At 39.5% G+C, this 23341-nt stretch overlaps 1 protein-coding gene across 1 annotated transcript in view; it reads right to left on the bottom strand.

Annotated features, from left to right (window-relative positions):
* Positions 1-23341, bottom strand: part of LOC124622174 (MAP7 domain-containing protein 1-like) — a 262531-nt gene that overhangs the window by 140817 nt on the left and 98373 nt on the right. The window contains exon 7 of the mRNA XM_047147822.1: positions 14873-15053. Within this exon, the coding sequence (XP_047003778.1) occupies positions 14873-15053 (181 nt within the window). The remainder of the gene's footprint in view (positions 1-14872; positions 15054-23341) is intronic.

The raw sequence follows: 23341 nt of genomic DNA, 5'->3' as shown, positions 1-23341 counted from the left end.
GGTTTGTAAATTTATCAGAAGTCACAGTGGCTGTAGAAGAACACTTCCTCAGCTTTGAATGTCACTTCAACAGCAGGAGAAAGTTTGACTGAAACTCTGTTGTAGAAACTAGATCAACTAGGGCTCAATATTCATGACTGCAGAGAGCAAAGTTACAATAATGGGACAAATATGAAAGGTTATCGAAGAGGTGTTCAAGCCAGAACCCTGAAGTGCAATCCCAGAGCATTTAATATGCAATGTGCCAGTGACAGTCTTAACGTTGGGTTATCAGATATGGCAAATCTGCAGCAAAAGCACTCGCACTTCATAGTGTAATTCGAAGAATATATATTGTTTTCAGTGCATCCACTCAGAGATGGGAAATCTTACCAACTTTAACAGTGAAGCAGCTTTCAGATACTTGATCAGAAAGCAGGGTAGAGAGTGTCAAAGCTATAAAATACCAGACAAGAGAAGTCAGAGAAGCCCTTCTTGAGGTGAATAAGAGCACTCCTGAATTGAAAACAAAGAGCAATGCACACTTACTTGCTGTGAACAAATCAAAAAGCATTGAGTTTACTGTAGGTGTTGTCATATAGTATGATCTTCTCTTTGCCACTGACACAGCAAGTGAGGCATTTCAAGAAGAAAACATAGACATGAAAACAGCGACTAAATCCCTCAAACGTCTAGTGAAGTTTATCGAGAATTTCTGTGAAAGAGGTTTTGTTAATGTAAAGACAACAAAGAGAGGTAGCTGAAAGTTTACAGATTGAACCAAAATTTGGAGAAAATAGAACTGGAAACAAGGCAAACCAATTTGATTATGAAGGTGATGACATGGAGGAGAAATACAAAATCAATTGTTTATACCCTGTCACTGGCACAGTGTTAAAAAGTTTGAAAGAAAGGTTCGGCCGACTGGCTCAGTCCCCCAAAACATTCAGCATTTTGTTTTGGACAGGAAGTTTAAAATACATACAGGACAAAGAACTGAAAATGGTTTGTAAAATCCTTTAGAATGAGATATGTGTAAACACAAATGGTGACTGTTCAAAAGACCTTGTTGCATCAAACATTTTCACAGAAATTAAAGTGTTCAGAGAATGTTGCTCAAGGATGTGAAATCACTTATGTTAATATTGAAATACTTTAACAACATTGGAAACCCATTTCTCAACATTTATATCACCTACAAAATTTTGCTAACTGCACCAGTGACTGTTGCCTCTGCTGAAATAAGCTTTTCATGTTTAAAGCTTATCAAGAATTATTTCAGAAGCAGCATCTACCAAGAATGTTTTCTTCTCTTGCCATGCGGCCAGTGGAACATGCCGTGGTTTCAAAATTTAATTCTGAAGACGTTATTGACGAATTTGCTCACCAAAATGCAAGGAAAAGATGTTTTGTGTAAAGTATGTAAAGCAGAAAACCATTAATGCTTGTAACCTACAACTCATTTAATTTCTTGTAAATAAAGAGCACAGTCAAGTGAACAAAACATTCAATTTTATATCCTTAACAACATTCATGAACTTTATTTGATTTTGAATTTCATTAAATTGGAAGGATTCCCAGAACTAAGTTAGTTTTTATTATTGGCATTTTAGTAATTACCACTCCTATTAAGATTCCTTTTCTGATCAATTATTTTCCTGTCACAACAGTAGGTCTGCTGCAGTAAAAGTCTTTTGATACATTGGTAGTATGTCAACAGTGAAACTTGGAATTCTTTTGAATGTGTTGAAGATGTATAAGATGTGTTGGAGTAGGGGCGGGCATGGGATGCAGAAACACCATGCGCGGAAGTTGTGCACATGGCCCCATGCGCAGTAAGGCCGGGCCTGGTCAAGTGTAAAGCTCAGAAGCTGTACATTGCAAACTAGCATAACCACCGCCATCATCATCATCATCATCATCATTTTTCAACCCCAACAAGCTAGGTGTGGTTGTATATAACCCTCCTCCAATTTTTCTTGTCCTATCCACTGCTGCTCTTAATTTATCTGATGCCAGTCAACTCTTCAGGATATGAGATTCTTAAGGATCTACTTCTCTAAGCTGTCATAAGAGCTTCCTGTTCTCTCTCCCATGGGACATTTCTGTGAAAGCAAGGCAAAAAGGTCCTGAAATTGCACTTGCTTCTGTTCAAGGGTCTCTGGCATGCTTCTTTCTAATACGTGCTGTTGTCAAACATTCTTATTCTTTATTTATTTGTTTTCTGTATGCAAGAACAGACGAATTTAATTTCTGTTGTTGGAAGGTGGTTCCTATTCAGTGAAGTAAATTTTGCTATTTAGTCCCTATGCAAGAATAGGTGGGAGGTATCTATCTCCTCATCACCAGTTGTTTGATGAAGTGTTGAGGTATTTCTATTCACCACCATATTACTGTCTTAGTCTTGCTGATTTTAAGGCTTAGTTTCATAAATTTGGCATCCCAAAGATCTAGTTTGGTTTGTACCTCCATTTTTATCCCACCCCAAATCACTGCAACATCAGAAAAACAAAGGCATCAGCTGTCGGTACTTTCTTTAGGCATTTTTCAGACTTCCAGTCTGGAACTATACACTGCTTTCCGATTCATTACATAAGCATCTTATTAATGTTATCAGGAACACTCTTACACTTTAAATATTCAAATATATGCCTGAATGGTACATGGTCATATCCTTTCCTGATTTCCAGAAATACAGCTACAATTTTTTAATTTTTCTCCAAGTGTTTTCCATAAAGTACTCTTGTGACAAAAATGAGATCAGTAATTGATCTTTGAGATCTAACCCACATTGTTTTTCTCCCAGTGCAGATTAAAAATCTTTTCGTATTTTATCCATAAAGATAAATTCATAGATATTTAATCTTCTGGATAACAGATGTATATTTCAGTAGTTAGTGCACTTCTTCCTTTCATCCATTCTATTTCATGCAATGATGACTTCTTGGTTCGAGTGATTGGGTATTGTATTTTCCTTTCATATTCTATTCAGAGGTCTGTAGAGCCACTGGTGCCCAATCTCTCCAAATGCTTTGTCTGTTTATATGCTGAATTCCCCCATGAACCATGGACCTTGCCATTGGTGGGGAGGCTTGTGTGCCTCAGCGGTACAGATAGCCGTATCATAGGTGCAACCACAACGGACGGGTATCTGTTGAGAGGCCAGACAAACGTGTGGTTCCTGAAGAGGTAGTTGCAAGGGCAACTGTCTGGATGATTGAGTGATCTGGTCTTGTAACACTAACCAAAATGGCCTTGCTGTGCTGGTACTGCGAACGGCTGAAAGCAAGGGGAAACTACGGCCGTAATTTTTCCCGAGGGCATGCAGCTTTACTGTATGGTTAAATGATGATGGCGTCCTCTTGGGTAAAATATTCCGGAGGTAAAATAGTCCCCCATTCCGATCTCCGGGCGGGGATTACTCAAGAGGATGTTGTTATCAGCAGAAAGAAAACTGGCATTCTACGGATCGGAGCATGGAATGTCAGATTCCTTAATCGGGCAGGTAGGTTAGTAAATTTAAAAAGGGAAATGGATAGGTTAAAGTTAGATATAGTGGGAATTAGTGAAGTTCGGTGGAAGGAGGAACAAGACTTCTGGTCAGGTGACTACAGAGCTATAAACACAAAATCAAATAGGGGTAATGCAGGAGTAGGTTTAATAATGAATAGGAAAATAGGAATGCGGGTAAGCTACTACAAACAGCATAGTGAACGCACTATTGTGGCCAAGATAGATACGAAACCCATGCCTACTACAGTAGTACAGGTTTATATGCCAACTAGCTCTGCAGATGACGAAGAAATTGAAGAAATGTATGATGAAATAAAAGAAATTATTCAGGCTGTGAAGGGAGACGAACATTTAATAGTCATGGGTGACTGGAATTCGGCAGTAGGAAAAGGGAGAGAAGGAAACGTAGTAGGTAAATATGGATTGGGGGTAAGAAATGAAAGAGGAAGCCGTCTGGCAGAATTTTGCACAGAGCACAACTTAATGATAGCTAACACTTGGTTCAAGAATCATGAAAGAAGGTTGTATACATGGAAGAAGCCTGGAGATACTGACAGGTTTCGGATAGATTATATAATGGTAAGACAGAGATTTAGGAACCAGGTTTTAAACTGTAAGACATTTCCAGGGGCAGATAGGGACTCTGACCACAATCTCTTGGTTATGAACTGTAGATTAAAACTGAAGAAACTACAAAAAGGTGGGAATTTAAGGAGATGGGACCTGGATAAACTGACTAAACCAGAGGTTGTACAGAGTTTCAGGGAGAGCATAAGGGAACAATTGACAGGAATGGGGGAAAGAAATACAGTAGAAAAAGAATGGGTAGCTTTGAGGGATGAAGTAGTGAAGGCAGCAGAGGATCAAGTAGGTAAAAAGACAAGGGATAGTAGAAATCCTTGGGTGACAGAAGAAATACTGAATTTAATTGATGAAAGGAGAAAATATAAAAATGCAGTAAATGAAGCAGGCAAAAAGGAATACAAACGTCTCAAAAATGAGATCAACAGGAAATGCAAAATGGCTAAGCAGGGATGGATAGAAGACAAATGTAAGGATGTAGAGGCGCATATCACTAGGGGTAAGATAGATACTGCCTACAGGAAAATGAAAGAGACCTTTGGAGAAAAGAGAACCACTTGTATGAATATCAAAAGCTCAGATGGAAACCCAGTTCTAAGCAAAGAAGGGAAAGCAGAAAGGTGGAAGGAGTGTATAGAGGGTCTATACAAGGGTGATGTACTTGAGGACAATATTATGGAAGTGGAAGAGGATGTAGGTGAAGATGAAATGGGAGACATAATACTGCATGAAGAGTTTGACAGAGCACTGAAAGACCTGAGTCGAAACAAGGCCCCGGGAGTAGACAACATTCCGTTAGAACTACTGACAGCCTTGGGAGAGCCAGTCCTGACAAAACTCTACCATCTGATGAGCAAGATGTATGAAACAGGTGAAATACCCTCAGACTTCAAGAAGAACATAATAATTCCAGTCCCAAAGAAAGCAGGTGTTGACAGATGTGAAAATTACCAAACTATCAGTTTAATAAGTCACGGCTGCAAAATACTAACACGAATTCTTTACAGATGAATGGAAAAACTAGTAGAAGAAGACCTCGGGGAAGATCAGTTTGGATTCTGTAGAAATGTTGGAACACGTGAGGCAATACTGACCCTACGACTTATCTCAGAAGCTAGATTAAGAAAAGGCAAACCTATGTTTCTAGCATTCGTAGATTTGGAGACAGCTTTTGACAATGTTGACTGGAATACGCTCTTTCAAATTCTGAAGGTGGCAGGTGTAAAATACAAGGAGTGAAAGGCTATTTACAATTTGTACAGAAACCAGATGGCAGTTATAAGAGTCAAGGGATATGAGAGGGAAGCAGTGGTTGGGAAGGGAGTGAGACAGGGTTGTAGTCTCTCCCCGATGTTATTCAATCTGTATATTGAGCAAGCAGTGAAGGAAACAAAAGAAAAATTTGGAGTAGGTATTAAAATCCATGGAGAAGAAATAAAAACTTTGAGGTTCACCGATGACATTGTAATTCTGTCAGAGACAGCAAAGGACTTGGAAGAGCAGTTGAATGGAATGGATAGTGTCTTGAAAGGAGGGTATAAGATGAATATCAACAAAAGCAAAACGAGGATAATGAAATGTAGTCGAATTAAGTTGGGTAATGCTGAGGGAATTAGATTAGGAAATGAGACACTTAAAGTAGTAAAGGAATTTTGCTATTTGGGGAGCAAAATAACTGATGATGGTCGAAGTAGAGAGGATATAAAATCTAGACTGGCGATGGCAAGGAAAGCGTTTCTGAAGAAGAGAAATTTGTTAACATCGAGTATAGATTTAAGTGTCAGGAAGTCATTTCTGAAAGTATTTGTATGGAGTGTAGCCATGTATGGAAGTGAAACATGGACGATAAATAGTTTGGACAAGAAGAGAATGGAAGCTTTTGAAATGTGGTGCTACAGAAGAATGCTGAAGATTAGATGGGTAGATCACATAACTAATGAGGAAGTATTGAATAGGATTGGGGAGAAGAGAAGTTTGTGGCACAACTTGACTAGAAGAAGGGATTGGTTGGTAGGACATGTGTTGAGGCATCAAGGGATCACCAATTTAGTATTGGAGGGCAGTGTGGAGGGTAAAAATCGTAGAGGGAGACCAAGAGATGAATACACTAAGCAAATTCAGAAGGATGTAGGTTGCAGTAGGTACTGGGAGATGAAGAAGCTTGCACAGGATAGAGTAGCATGGAGAGCTGCATCAAACCAGTCTCAGGACTGAAGACCACAACAACAACAACAACGCTGAATTCATCTTATCTAGCAGACGTGTTATTTACATTTTATATATTGCTTTCTCCTCTCTTATCAGCTCAGGATATCTGCCTCTATAGTACCAGAACTGCATAGTTCATTGTCCATAAGAGTGTCATATCCACTATATTTTAACAAAGTATTATCTAAATTACAATTCAACAAATTACCAAAATACTTTTGTAACTCCTCCAATACATGAATACATGGGTCTCATCACTCATTGCCTCAGTACTGAGAAGTTCTACTGATAAGACAGCTTCATTTACAATTTTTCTGATCTTTGTGATGCTGTGTAATTGGTCTTTTTCTCTTTTTTCCATATTGAGTCATCCTGGTTGCCAGATCTCTCTTATTTATCTAGTTATAAGATTAGGTTCATTCCCCAAATTCATCATTCAAAAAAGTTAAACTATTGCTGCTGAGGTCAACATTTTTATGTTGTGTGATACTTTGCAACTGATGCTCTGGCAACTGATGTCACATTCAGATTAATTTTGAAGAATTTGGAATGGCTAGAGGGTGAAGAATATTGGGAGCGAAATCGTGAACAAACAGAAAATTTTGTAGTTTTGCCAACTATAAGCATGTACACTATATACATTTGCTTTTTAGATTTATCATGTTTAAACTGCTGCTTTCCTGAATCAACACGTAGCTCGGACTGAACTGACTTTAAAACTGGACAAATAATCAACAATAGTGCACATTTCTGCAGGAGATCATAACAGTCTAGATAGGGGACAGTGGCATACTGACATGTTTTGTGCAGAAGTGTTGTCAATGCTCAACATGAGGTATAAACAAATAATAGAAAGTCCAGGTTGGAACATCAATAATATTATGAAAAGGATAGACTGCTGGAGAGGCTACAGATACCGGTCATGTGTGTGTGAGAAGTGCTTGATTGCGTGAATGTGTGTGAGTTTTCTTTTTTGAAGAGGACTTTGGACACAAACTCAATGTCTAACAATTGTCTTGTTGCCCCTGTATGCAACTGAACGTGTGATGGTATAAATGGAAATGTCGTGTGGCTAGGGCCTCCCGTCGGGTAGACCGTTCGCCTGGTGCAGGTCTTTCGATTTGACGCCACTTCGGCGACCTGCATGTCGATGGGGATGAATGGTGAAAATCAATCTTTGCTATTCCAGGGAAAAAAATTTCCTGGATTTCCCCATTCAAAATACACCTTCTCCTGGGTGAAAATACACTTTTTCCATGTTAAGTGACAGTCTACTTTCTCTCAGAACTGTAAAACGTATCAATCCTTCAAGTGGTTATGGTTTCATACACCGGCGTAGAATTTCTGGCACTTTAGGAAAAAAACTCAGGGGGCAAAAATCACATTTTGGAAAAATCTTCGAGGTGCAGCAACATGTACACTGAATATTTTCATATTACGAAAGCATAAATTCATATTCCACCAATTGCCGCATGTTACTTTCCGAAGCATTGAAATGGAGATTGTGATGTGGTTTTGTAAGCCAGTCACAGCTCACGTCATGTGATCTCACCAGCCAGTGACAGCAGACATTCACAGCTCAGGACACGTGATGTAGTCAGACAATAGCAACATCACTGTTAAGTAGCACACACACACAAATAGGAAAAGTTAATGGTTTAAATTAATATACATAGTGTTGCTACATGAAAATCAAATCTTTTACATATAATATTGGTATTGAAGACTAATAAGTTGCAAGAGAAGCTAAGCTTTCACTTTTAATGTTGATCTTTTTGCGCGATTTACACTTTAAGATACATCAACAAATGTGCCAATAAAATGTTTAATGACATAAATGTCTGATTTTCTGGGCTCCAAATTCTTCTAAATGGCTCATCCTCAAAGAGTTGATTTTTAAATGAGAGCCAAATGCTCTATGATTTACGAAATTCATCGTACATTCTTGCACGTAGTTCATCTTGTGTAAAAGGAAATTTACTTTGAAAGTAAAGGTTTTCAAACCACCATTCACAATATTTTCCTGTTACAAAAAGGTTCGTTTCAGCAGTTGACAGAGAGCGACAGACAACAGGTGTCACCACATTTGCGCAGCTACAATGACGTAGGAAGCCCATATGTTCATACGCATAAAACATTAAAAGATCCTACATTATGTCGTAAAAGAAAAAAAGACATCAGAGGATACTCCAAGAGCATCCAAATCTCGTGAATCATACTAAAAATGCATAACTCGACTTAAAAGTGCACATTCCCATGTGCAGATTCCCAAGGAAGTAGGCCTTGATCTGATATGGTCAAGTGTGGTTTTCGAGATGTAAATTTTCTTGGAGCACCAGTACTGTATTATCTCATGTTTGGTTCTTTATTATGGCATAATTCCATATGTGCTAGGTGATGAAAATGTGCACTTGAAATGCAGCAAACAGTTGAAACTAGCCAATAGTGAACACTTCACTTCAAATGTATTGACTGCCTCAAGAGAAAAAATTAACAAAAGCCAAATTTATTTAGCAAACCAACAAAAAAAAAACCTTCATTGTTTGGCAAGGCAATTAATGCCTGGCTGTCAAAAATAGCGAAATAAAATCTGAAACTAATAACATATTTTAGCCTTCCGTAAGTATGTGACTGTGAATGTATAATTCACTTGATAGTTCCGGGACACAGAAATCCATTTTGTTGTCATTTGACATGAGAGCTGTAAACAAAGAGGAAATAGCAAACTCATCAAACGTGAACAGGGGTCACATAGAGACTACCCATGTCCCCACTATAACTCAGACTGCTTTGTGCATCAGCCCCAGATCTACGATATGTCCGAATTGGGGCAGTACTAGATAGTGCCGCCCTCTCCTCCATACCTTCCTTGAGCATTTCAGACAGGACAGACAGACAGACAGACAGACACACACACACACACACACACACACACACACACACACACACACACACACAAAAAAAAAAAGGGGTCGACTTTTCAAAAATATTTTAATCTTGTAGTGCACATCTTTCTGAAGAGCCTGATACATGAAACACACATGTTCGAGGAAATGTAAGACATGTTATTTTGTCTTAAGTGTGCCAAAGTGCAGTGCCACACCTCTTCACACAGTATTCTTCTATTACTCGTCACTGTATTTTGCTCTGTGGAATTCAAATGTGTATATTTTGTAATGGGTGCCATGAAACTACATTCAGGACAGTGGAAATTAAAATGACCTGTGGTGCCTCTCCTGCTTGCAGTTGCTGGTTTGATATCCTGCCATTCTTTTTTAAAATAATAATAATAAAAAAAAAGACAGAAAAGTAGAAAGAAAAAAAAAACCTCGCTGTTAATACAGGATGGGATTATTTGTTACCAGGAGAACAAGAACTCTTCTGAAAATTTGCACTGTCTATTGGCTGTTTGCTAATAACTTGCTGTTTTGTGAGACATAAAATTAAATACAGGATACAAAAAAACACTAAAGACAAGAGACAAGCAAGACAATAGAAATTTCTTCAATCCTTAGGTCCTTGCATTAATTTCTCTCTACCTTGCTACAGCTTTGCATGGCGTGCTATCCTTTCTGCAAAATAATCTATTACCTCACCAAAGTTCGTTTTGCTACATGAAAAATCAAAATGTCATTGTCTAACACTGAAAAAGCTGTTAATACAAATAGTACCAAAGACTGGCGTGGTTTCTCAATCTGATTACATCTATTTTGTCACTGTTTGCTACAAAAACGAAATAGGCCTTTCTAATATTGGAGCAATTATAACATGCACAAACACACACACCAAATAAACCAGACTGTTTTGGCACAAATGAACGTTTTTATAACACAACAGAGTATAATTCATGAAGTACCAATATCAAATGTCTGCTAGGCCTACTACAAGCAAAAAGCTTTATGTTAGGAAATAGTTTCATATTTCATTCATACGCTCCAGTTTCTCAACCATGAGATTGAAAAGTAGTAGTATGAAATTTTTATATAAATTTGGAATCGTCATATTCTTCCACAATTTCTGTGTTATTCCCATTTTTTCTCCTTCCTAATTCTCACAAACAATCTTCTCACCACTACTTCTGTACCTATTCATGCCAGTGTCAAAACTTATTCTCCAGTTAACTTCACTAACCCTGCCGCAGTCACCGGTTTAGTTATCCCGCATTTGTTCTCTGGTTAGGCATTATTATGTGTTCTTACAATGCATTTTCTGTTTTATTCCCAGAACAGAACTTAAGGGGCTACTAGCTGGGGACTGTACAACTGACCCTTACTAGTATAGTGACCTGGCCAAATATTTTCTGTCAAAAATTCATTTTCTTTGATACACCGAGAGGATAATGCATAATCTTTATCAGCTGTTATTCCTGTTAGTCATTTATTTCCATTTGGTAGTCTGAATCTATAGACTTTGCTATTAATTATAACAACACTGATCATTCACAAACCCAGTCAACCACATAAACAAACAGCGATTGGCATTCACCCGGTCGGTTTTATTCCGCTCAACTCGCATAGCCCCGTCCACTTTTGTCTGCAGGAGAGTTTATTTGTAAATGTGACAGGGATTCACCTGACAGAGACATCATGTACGCTATGCATGCATTCAAAAATGAACTTATGATTCATTCAGATATCAACTTAGAATGTGTTCAATAACCAACAGGGATGTGTTACAAAATCATATGAATAATCGATAGACCAACGTGCACTGGATGCTGGACACTTTGGGAAGCAAGGTTTTTTTTTTCTCGAGAATATAAATTTGGCACCCCCCCCCCCCCCCCCCACCCCTCCGAGGAGATATGGGAGCCATCTTTGAGGACAGGTGGCAAATGGCTGAGGACATGATTTCATAGACTAGGGTGTGAGATAGCAGCAAACAACTAGCTGATGTGGGGATACAAATTGGGCAGGGGTACTGGGGCAGAGGGATGATGTATGTACACACACACACACACACACACACACACACACACACACACACACACACACACACACCCCTACCTTAGGTCTAAGCCAGGAAGTTTAGGGAAGTGAAGGATGTGCTTTAAGAATAGCTCCCATCTGCACAGCTCAAAAAAGCTGGTGCTGGTGGGGGGGGATCCAGATGGCACGGGTTGTGAAGCAGCCATTGAAATCTCGCATATTGTGCTCTGCTACATGTTACATGTTGTGCCACTGAGCGGTCCACCTTGATTTTTGCAACAATATGACGGTGGAAATTCATTCTAGTAGACAGATGGTCAGTTGTCATACTGATGTACAATGCTGTGCAGTGGTTGCAGCATAGCTGGTATATAACATGGCTGCTTTCACAGGTGGCACGGTCAGTGATGGGGCAGGATAAGCCTGTGGAGGGACTCTAGTAGGTGGTGCTGGGTGGGTGGATCGGAAAGGTCTTGCATCTGGATCTTTCACAGGTGTATGATCCCTGTGGCAGGGGATTGAGGGTGGGAATGGTGTAGGGATGGACTAGGACGTTATGGCGGTTGGATGGGTGGTGGAGCACCACTTTGGGAGGGGTTGGAAGTATGTTAGGTAGGATGTCCCTCATTTAACAGCATAATGATAGATAATCATAGCTCAGACGAAGGATGTGGTTCAGTAGTCATTCCAGTCTGGGGTGGTGATGGTTGACAAGGGGGGGGGGGGGGGGGGGCCCTTCTTTGTCGTTCGTTCTTGGGATGGATGTGAGGATCAGGTGTGTGTGTGTGTGTGTGTGTGTGTGTGTGTGTGTGTGTGTGTGAGGATATGGTATGGGAGATCTGTTTGTGAATAAGGTCTGGAGGGTATCACCTGCCTGCAAAGGCCTTTGTGAGGCCTTCTGCATACTGGATGAGGGAGTTCTTATCACTGCAGATGCATCTACCACACATGGCCAGGCTGTATGGGACAGATTTTTTTATGTAAAAAGGGTGGCAGCTATCAAATTGCAGCAAATTTTGGTGGTTGATGGGTTTCATGTGGACCAAGGTGCGGATGGAGCAAACTGAGAGAAGGAGATCAAATAGGTAGGTGACACAATGGGTTGAAAAGGCCCAGGTGGAGCAGATGGGAGAGAAGTTGTTGAGGTTGTGGAGGAATGAGGGCAAGGTATCCTGACCTCGGGTCCAGATAATATAAAGATGTCATCAATAAACCTGAACCAGACCAAGGGTTTGGGATTTTGGGAAGCTAGGAATGAAAAGGTTGGCATAGGAGAATGCCATGCAAGTGCCCAAGGCTGTGCCAAGAATTTGTTTGTATGCCATCCCTTCAAGGGTGAAGTAGTTATGGGCTAGGATGTAGTTTGTTAGGTCTATGAGGAATGAAATGATGGGTTTTAAATCTGCAGGGTGTTGGAAGAGGTAGTGTTCCATTGTGGTAAGGCCACAGGAGTAAGAGAAATTGGTGTATAAGGAGGCTGCATCAACAGTCACGAGAAGGGAACCAGGAGGTTAGGGTGTGGAGACAGTGGAAAGCCAGTGCAGGAAGTGGTTGGTATCTTTAATGTGGGAGGCTAGGTTTCGGACAATTGGTTGCAGATGTTGATCAACAAGAGCTGAGATTTTTTTGGTGGTGGCACTGTAACTGGCCACAGTGGGCACCCAGGATTGGTAGGTTTAAGGATTTTGGGGAGCATGTAGAATATGGGTGTGTCAGTTGCTGTTGGGGTGAGAAGGGAGAGGTTCTGGAAAGGGCCCAAGGATTTCAGCAGCCCTACACTTAGGATTGCAACTACATGTTAATAATCATTTTCTGTGTGGAAGCAACATTGCCTTTCATGTAACTTAAGTCTGTTTGTCCTATTATATGTTAGGTTATCAAGAACTAATATGTTTTCTTTTTGTGCATTATCAAAGAGATTGCTCTGTGTACACTGTCACACATAGAAAGCATACAAAATCCACTCATGGTTACTAATGAGAATACTGAAGAATGCTTCTCTGGGGGAAACTACAACATTTATGCAAATTGCAACCCACTGAACAAACATCCCAAATGAATAAGTGATTAACATTGCAGATGCATGGTGTACTCATAACCTTAGCAGTGTTCTCTTTTGTGTAAATGCAAAGGTTAGTATTAAACTAAAATTGATCACTGAAAAGCTGTCAAGCTAAGTATAAACATAAAAGCAAATATCTTTCTGCTAGTTGATGTCAGAAGATACAAAATCAGTACATAATAATATAATTGGATGGATAAAAAATCTACTCAATAAGCGGCGACGGAACATACTCATAAAAGAAGGTTATAATTAGGCATGTTTTTGGAGGCTGTGGCTCCTCCTTCAGGCAGAAGGGTTGAAGGGGAAGGAAGAGGGGTGAAGAGAGAGGACTGGAGAGGTCTAGGAAAAGGGGTAGATTCTTTCCTTCTCATCCCATCTGGTAAGTCTCTCCTGACCCACAGTTCTGGATACTTACCCGAAATCTGCACCTTTTCCTAGCCCTCTCCAATCCTTTCTCAGCCTCACTTCCTTCCCCTTCAACTCTTCTGCCTGAAGAAGAGCCACTGGCTCCAAAAGCTTGCCTAATCATAACCTTCTTTTATGTGTGTGTTCTGCTGCCATTTGGTGAGTAGATTTTTTATCTATCCAATTATATTATTTTGATTGATTTCTCTGTTACAAAATCAGTATGTAAGAAAGTTTTAACATGACAGAATGATTGATACATTGGAAATGAGTTGGACAGACTGTGACAGCAGGGTTCATACACAACATGCTGCTACTAAAGCACTACAAATGTGAAGTCAGTGGGGAGAATACGGTTATATGCAGCAAAAATCTGGCACTGCGTCATGCAATGTGAGCACACCATGGAATCACCACCATATTTCCTGCATGTCCCTAATGGCTGAGTAACTTTTTAAACTGTGTAGGTTTCATGTTGGAGCCCTAGAGACAGTATGAAACTGCCTGCTTTTCCAGTGCTGTACTTTTTGCTGTGGTCCAGATTGCTGGCACACACGTCAGTGCACTGGATTACATAGTCTAGAAACCATTAATATCTTAAACTCTAATGGGCACAAGAATGGCATCACTGTCATTGTCACTGATAAAATGTCATCTTTGAGAATGAGTCTTGCGCCAACATGTCTGACAATGATGTGTTAAGATACCACTGTAGTCTATGGCACAAATATAAAAGTGACTTCATACTTTGCTCCTTTTTGCATCAAAGTTGGGTAAAGTTGCAAATCATAACTTCAATTTATATTTACAGTGCTATAATTATGGAAAAGACTTGTGATTTCTAATTCTGGATAGTTATTAATGATCATCTGCTTAACAAATACTTATAGTCCATAGAGTAATTTTTGAGTGGATAATACTTTTTGTGTGTTTGTGTTTAAGTATTGTTTAAATATAATATATGGTGAGTTCTGTCTTTTGAAATCAAACATAAATTATTTGTGTCCTTTTGGACCTTACCCAAAATAAGTGCTGTAGTATTCTGCTATTTATTAACCTCTTTTTAACAATTATGTTATCAAGTATTACCAATGAATTTTTTGGGGGGAGGGGGAGGCATGTGATGACAGACAGAAAAAATATTACAAGGTACACAAAGAGGCTTCTAAATACCTCTACAATTATTTTTCACCTGTACATTTTGGAGAAGCTATTTCTTGGAGAGCTTCCCTTTTTCAAGCTACCCTTTGGTGAATCTCCTTGTGGCTGCAGAGAGAAGCTTCTTCTGGGAGGTGGGTGTGGTGAGTCCCCAGGTTTGAAAGCTGGCCATAACAGGTTAATTGCTGATTGCATTGTTTGTTCACCACCATTTACTGTAAAATTTGTGAAAATGAGTGCATTTTGTTGACAAGTGTATGAGAAAAAATAAGAAATTTCTAATTAAACAAGTAAAGGCAATGTAAATGGAAAACTATGAAGGTGAAAATATGAGAATATACTCTGTTGATCCAAAACATTATGACCACTACCCACCACAAGATTTTATACTGCCTGGTAGTGTTGCAGGTACATAATGTGGTAGGGAAAGAATATAAGTGGAATATACACAAATGGGGGATCATTCTAGCAACAACATGGGCCAAAAATGGGAAAACACACTGACACAAGCAACTTTACAAAGGGCAGATTGTTACAGCCCACTGCCTGGAAATGAACAACTTCAAAACAGTGAGGCTATTTGGCTACTGTTGTGAGCATCTGTGGAAAGTAGCTGATGGATGGTGAAACTACAAGTAGGTGACAAGGTGTTGGCCATCCGTGTTTCATCATGGAACATGGAACTTTGAGGCTTACCAGTTCTGTAAAGCAAGATAGGTGGCATTCCATGGCATATCTGACAATATATTAAAAAGCTGCTGCAGGTACAAATGTTTTGAAGCACACTGTTCACTGACCATTGTTCAACATAGGGCTTCACAGCAGATGACTGCTGTATATCCAATGTTGACCTAACAACATAGTTACTATTGCAGTGGGGATGAGATCATCACAATTGGTCCATGGATCAATGGAAATGTGTCAGATGAATCACATTTCATGTTACACCAGGGCAATGGTCAACCAGGCAACTGGCTGCTTGAAATGTTAACCGCACCACAAATATGAGTCAGTGGGGGATATTCACCTGGTCTTCCAAGGGACCTGTGGTGGTAACTGAAAGTGCCATGACAGCTGTGAACTACATGATCATTATTGTAGACCACCTTTATCCCTTCATGCTTGATGTCCTCCACGAAGTCGCTGGCATATTCCAGCAGGATAACTGACCACATCACAAGGTCATAATCATGCTACAGTGGTTTGAGGAGGATAATAGTGAGCTTATGTTGAAGTCTTGGCCACCAAATTTGCCTCATCTGAACCTAATGGAAAATATCTGGGACACAAATCACCAGCCCACAATTTAAGGGAATTGTATGGGCTGTGTATAGACATACAGTGCCACATACACAGGAAAACTACAAGACTTGCTGAATTCATGCCACGCCAAATCTAAGCTCTATTTTATTCCAAAAGTGAACCAATACATTATTAATTAGTTGGTCACAATGTTTTGGCTCATGAGTGAAGGTTTATGGAAAAGCAAGTATCACACAAAAATATTTTAACTGGCTGATAAAACTGCTAAAAAGGCAAAGGCATATTAACAGTATGACACAGCCCTTACTATAGTTATTAGTACTGCACTTTTTTTCTACTGCCCAACTGTGATGCTTACTGCCATGCATCATCTCTCTGTTGGTCACAACCAATATCAGGTACTAGTACTGCAGAAATCTTTGAAACTACCAAAACAGTTGGTAATGACATGAAGAGAATAGCAAGCAATAGGATGATGTTTATTTCCTGTCTTCATCCTCCTCTTCCTTTATGATAGAAATCAGTTAAATGAAATGTGATACAATCACAGTAAATGTTTAAAATTAGTAGATTTCCAAACAATCTTTGTTCACAATTTTCTATCTATGATGATGACAATGTAGATTAAAACTGGCCATAAAATAAAATTAAAAAAGCTGGTTCAATCTACAGTTTAAGTTTAGTTCTGGTTAATGTTTCCTTAGAAACTTTAAATATAAATTGATCACTGTCATAATCAGCAGCAGCAACAGCACCCCCCTTTTGACATCAACTGCTCAGTAAGGGCTGCCTCCTTATTCTTCCATATAGTGTCAGGAAGTCGTTTCTGAAAGTATTTGTATCGAGTGTAGCCATGTATGGAAGTGAAACATTGACAATAAATAGTTTGGACAGGAAGAGAATAGAAGCTTTCGAAATGTCGTGCTACAGAAGAATGCTGAAGATTAGATGGGTAGATCATGTAACTAATAAGGAGGTATTGAATAGAATAGGGGAGAAGAGGAGTTTGTGGCACAACTTGACAAGAAGAAGAGACCGGTTGGTATGGCATGTTCTGAGGCATCAAGGGATCACAAATTTAGCATTGGAGGGCAGCGTGGAGGGTAAAAATCATATAGGGAGACCAAGAAATGAATACATTAAGCAGATTCAGAAGGATGTAGGTTGCAGTAAGTACTGGGAGAGAAGAAGCTTGCACAGGATAGAGTAGCATGGAGAGCTACATCAAACTAGTCTCAGGACTGAAGACCACAACAACAACAGTGTAGTCTTGAGCTGTGTTGTTTGCACATGTTTTATAATGTCATACACCCACTTTCCATTAGATCTCCATGTTAGCATTTTTCTTATGTCTTGGAATCCAGCAAAGTACTTTCTTAGTTTATTTACCATCCATTTTCCTGGCTATATGTACTGCCTGTATCAATTATAGTTAATCAGATTTCCACTCCAATCTGTAACCTGATATATTTATTTGTTTTACTGTTCCTCTTATCAAGACATATTATGCTCTCCACTGCTCACTGAGCAACACTCCGTTTTTCAATGTTCATCACACAGACGCTCCATGTCTCACTGTCATAAACCAAACAGGTTTTACATAGTAGTTGTAAACTTTCTATCCCACAAGGAAACGACACCAACTTGACATCATATTTTAAGGAGAAAACAGCTCATTTTCTCTAAGTGTACACAGTTTTCATTTCCTAAGATGTTGAAATCACTGTTTAATTTGGTTTAGTGAATCTCCTCACTTTAGGTAAATTCTCATAACCTAAATTTCCATTGCCTGCCTGGTGATTTTGTTTGTTTTTTTCTTTCTAGCTTTTATGATCACTTGATACATATTAATAATTTTACTTGTACAATTCAATTTATTAAATGCCTGGTTTTGCATGTAAAGATTCCAGTTTTAAACTTCAGTTGACAGCAAAGCTGGAAAGTAGATGCTTGACATTTGAAACCATGTGATTTAATAAACATTACTGTGCCAGTGAGACTGAGTGATCTGAAATACATTCTACAGCCTGACACTTGCTGTTGCATTGTGCAACCCAGGTAAATATTGCTTAATTTTATTATTGTTTCAGTTTTAGTGCTCTTTGTTTCTTGCCAAGTCCAGTTTCTACTAGTTATTCCATCCTCAACTTTCCGTTGTTTGTTTCCTTTCAGATGTGGATGAAACACTTTATTGCTTTTGGTACATTCTACTAAAGAATGACCCATATCATCTCTGGTATCTTATGCAGTGTGTCCCACAAAAAAATTTGCTTTTAGGTTTTGTCTTACATTTCCATTAAAATGTTCTATTATCACTCTGTAGAGAATTTGCTGCCATTTATTTTGTCTTGAGATCTTCTATCTTTGTATCACAGAATGTGATCACATTAGTGCATAGACAATTTCCATGGAATAAAGCATGAAGCTGAATTTCCTCCCCAGACTTCTCTCTGTCCACAGCTAAACAGGTAATTGCATAGTGCACAATAGTGTCTGCTAAGAGGTGTCATGGGCATCAGTAACAAATGACATATGATCTGGTTTTAATTTTGTTTGATCTTCTGTCATTTATGAAATGTTAACTGTACTTACTCATGATATGTTTGTGACCTGTTGATAATTTTTTATTATTCCTGAAAATATATTCCTGGCAATATGAAACAAATAACATTTTATTTTCATTTCTGAATGTATCAATCCATTTTCTTCTATTAGTCATTTAACACAGTTGGTATGTGCTGTAGCCTGCTGCTACTGCACATGAGTGTGAGTGCACTGAGTGTAGTGTCATTGCATGTGTATACTTAAATCAACCACCAACTTTGTGAGCATGGACCAGGCATTCGAGGTCACCTGTAGGAAGCGTCCACAAGGCACGGTCTCTGCCACAATGTCTATTGGTGACTCACGGCTATATATGCACAGAGCAGTGCTGACTCATGTTCACTATGTTCTTTAAGTTCGTACCACCCACATCAGTTGTTCTATGTATCACTTATGTTGCACCTCCTGCATAATTCTTTTGTCTTGTTATATGTGGAGTCGCATGAGACTTATTTCTGTTATTGTTCATAGGTTTATGAATAAAGCCATATTTGCGTTATTTGGATCAGTTCCACGTATTACTAGGTTACTACACAACTGATGAGGAGTTTGGAATGGTTTCCGCATGTGCAGTCTTTAAGTGCAGGTTTATCAGGTTTAGTCATTATGGATGCTGTGCTACTGAGCCTGACATTTCAGCAGTGACCACATTGTTGGCTTCAATTAACAGACACAGTACCATTCCACTGGTCTATCTACCCACTTCTCCTCCATAAAATGGTTCAGTAGAGAACTGGGACACTTACAAAAAAGGACTCAGAAAGCATTTTTTGGCTTGTGGTGTGACAGACTGGAATTTGTGCAAAGCCTTATTCCTCTCAAGGATTCCACCTTAGGTGTATCAATTACTGTGTCAATTTGCCCCTCTACAAGAACTACAGCTCTTACTTTTAATCACATGTGGAGTTTATTGTCGAACTACCATCACAAACAAACGCATGTCATAATGGCATGAACTGAATTATACTGATGTTGCAAGAAACCACACCAGTTATACAAGGCCTGGGCAGCTGAACTTCATAGCCTTAGCTATGCTAGCTTAGCTAGCCTTAGCAAGTTTCTTACTGATGCCCATAACGACTCTTATACAGGCTCTACTGTGCATGACACAATTATCTGTTTAGCTGTGGACAATGAAGTGTGCCAGACGGCTTTACTCTGTGAAACCCCCACACCCATTGGCAGAAGTTTTGGAAGTAGCACAATTTTTTTAAGTTTGTCGTACAGCGGGTGTCCAAAAAGAAGCATGCGATGTGCCCAATAGGAGGAAAAATATTTTGCACTACGAAGCAGCAGTGAAGATGGCAAACATACAGGCCCAGCACTGAGTAAACATAGGCCAGGCCAAGCAGTCACGACTGCCACAGCGCCAGTGTCAACGTTCTCTGTTTCTGTTGTGTCCTTTCTGTTTTGTACAGAACTAACATTCAGTGTGCCCTAAGCACTGGGCTGCTTGTAATTCTTGCCAGAAGAAAGGCCACATCACCTCCGTGTGTTGTTCACCAAAGAACGCTCAGGATATGGACATGGACATAAACTGTGTGACTCCAAGGCTTGTGCCTTCTCCCGAGTTGTTTACTGAGTTAAGTGTTTTTCTTCATGTGCTCTGGCTGCACGTTGACACAGGTGCTGCAGTGATGTTACTGAATTCTCAAACCTATGTGAGTTTAGGCTCACCATCATTGACACCAATCATGCGGAAGCTGATTCGTTGTTACAAACAAAAAATAGCACTGTTGGGACAATTTACAACCTCTGCCTCTTACAAGGCAGTGGTTTGTTCCATTTTTGGTGGTTTCTGAAGCCAGTGTTGAGAACTTGTTCAAGATGGATGATTTCAGGCATTTGGATTTTCAATCACTGACGCAGTTCACCTTGTGCCTGATCAGCTATTGTATTCCCAATTAAAAACACTGAATGAAGAGTTTTCAGACTTGTTTTTTGAAGGTAAGGATGTGCTATGAGTTTTTCTGGTCATATTTCTTTGAAATCCACAGCTCAGCCTTGCATCCTATTCCTGTGACCCCGAAAAATGAAGTGAAAGCACAATTGGACACACTTCAGTCTTTAGGGGTTGTGGAACCTGTTATGGTTAGTGAGTGGTCAACTCCACCAACTGTAGTTTGGAACCTGCTGGGGAAACTTTGCCTTCGTGGCAACTTCAGTACCACTGTCAACGCACAGCAGGTTGTGGATATGTAACTGCTCCCATGCCACAAGGAACTGTTTGCAAAAATAATAAATGGTCAGCACTTTTCTAACATTGATTTTTCTGAAGTGTATCTTCATGTTCCTGTGGACACAAAGTGCCTCAGTGAGTTCTGGTTTTGAATACTCCTTTTGGTCTCTCAATACTTGCATCTTCCTTTTGATGTGGCTAGCACCTCTGCTATTTTACAAAGATTTTTAGAGCAACTGACTATGCCTGTCCTCGGCTGGATTAATTATCTGGATGATACTGTTGTGATGGGCTGCCCCACCGACCACTTGAAAAATTGGCACACTCTGTTTTCTGTCTTACAGTCTGCAGGCTTACGGCGTTACCTCGTGAAATATCAGTTTTTTCAATCTTCTACAGTTTATTTGGGGTTCAAGGTCTCATGGGATAGGGTTTTCCCTCTGCCAGACCACATATTTGCTGTTATGTTTATGCCTCATCCCTTATCCACAAAGGAACTTCAGGCCTTCCTAGGGGAATATAGCCTACAACGATAAATTCCTGCCAACAGCAATCACATTGGCCCACCAGCTGCAAGCCTTACTACAAAAAAGAATATCTTTTTGCTGAGGCCAAGACTGTAAACATGCTTATCAAATGTTAAAATTCAAATAATTCTTGGGCCCTTGTTTAGCTATGTTCTCTCCGCATCAGCACATAGTTTTGGTGACAGATACCTCGTAGTATGGCCTCAGTGTAGTCCTAGAACACCGATATGCTGACAGCTCTGAATGACCTGTTATTGTTGCCTCTAAATCTCTCACTCTGGTCCAGCAGTATTACTCTCTGGTGGAAAAAGAGGCTCTTGCCATAATCTGTGCTCTCCAGACAATCCATGTTTTTGTATGGGTCCAAGTTTCACCTTATTACGGACCACAAACTCTGTTTCCTTGTTTAACCCTCACACTTCCTTGCCTGACAAGGCAGCACACCACCTACATTGCTGGGCACCATTCTTGTCTCATTAAAATTACGAAATCCCCTTTTGACCTACGTCTAAACATGCCAATGTGAACGCATTGTCCCATCTTCCTGTGGGTCCTGACTTTGATCGTGGTGAATTCCTTTTCTTCCATCTAGATACTGAACTGCAGGTCATGGTCCAGCTTGCACAGAACAGCTGCCATTGCTGCCAACCCGGTTCTCGGCCATGGTTGGTCAGCTAAACTGCCAGGTGGGGCTTTCGACCCCTATCATAACTATTTTGCCTTATGGTATCTCCTCTCTGTTATTAACAGTGTTTTGCTGTTGTCCACAGAAGATCTCTCTCCCAGAGTAGTCATTCCCACCATGTTACAACATGAAGAACCTTCTCCATCAGGGTCGTTAGGGAGTTCTGTGAACTAAACTGTTGACTATGAGACAAGCTTTTTGGCCAGGGATTGACAGCAAAATTTTTGTATGCCCATCCTTCTGATTTAAGGTTTGAGGGACTTTGGCCATTCAGTTATGCAATAAAATGGAACACTCAGAACCATTCTTTTGATGTAGCTGCCAGTTTCAGTAATTCAGTACATCATCTTCAGGCATTAACTGATGTTGAAGGGTCTAACTTAAATCACGTACACCATCCCTTCAGTGGCCAACATCTGTGAACTTGTTTCCGTAGACTGTAACAACGATTCTGTGTCTCCAACCATCAACTACCAACTGAACGGAGAAAGATTCAAAATATAACTTGGAGCAGAGCAGGGCTGACTCACACTCACTTTGTTCCCTTAGTTTGTACCACTGACATCAGTTGTTATGTGTATCACTTATGATGCACCTTCTTTGTGAATCTTTTGTCTTGTTATGCAAGGAGTCACGAGATGCTTATTTCTGTTATTGTTTATAGGTTTATGATAAAGCCATATTTGTGTTACTTGGGTCAGTTTTGTGTATTACTTGGTTACTACAGAATGGTTTAGTTAATAGACACGATTCCACTTCCATAATACTGTCTGTAAGTCAAAACATCATAGCTCTTTCATACTGGGTGATCGTCGTCATCAAGATTAATGTGCAAGGTATTCATCATGTAATGCCCATGATCTACTACAAGAATCATGATGCAATAGCTCCTTTAATCAAAATAAATCCCAAGGCTAAACTGCGCTCATTCCAGATTTCTATTCCGAGGAAAACCTCTGCACTCATAGAAGTCAATTCACTGTAGTAGTTATCATAACAACATTTATTTTATCCATGTGGATAATATCCGTTATTAATGAAAACAGAAACCTTACTTATAAATTAGTCAGTCATACAGGTATATATCATAATTAACATTTAATTATTCCAGAACTGATTTCAAATTTAGCTGAGTGATATTACTGGGGTGTACCTGAAAAAAAGTGTAGCCCTTATATTATCTGATCCATCACAATGTACCAGCTACATCATTATTTTCATTTTGTTTCAAAATTACAGGTCTAA

The sequence above is a fragment of the Schistocerca americana genome, chromosome 1 (assembly GCF_021461395.2).
Source record: "Schistocerca americana isolate TAMUIC-IGC-003095 chromosome 1, iqSchAmer2.1, whole genome shotgun sequence".
Classification (NCBI taxonomy): domain Eukaryota; kingdom Metazoa; phylum Arthropoda; class Insecta; order Orthoptera; family Acrididae; genus Schistocerca; species Schistocerca americana.
Note: the sequence above shows the minus strand (reverse complement) of the source record. Positions and strands in the feature narration are given on the sequence as shown.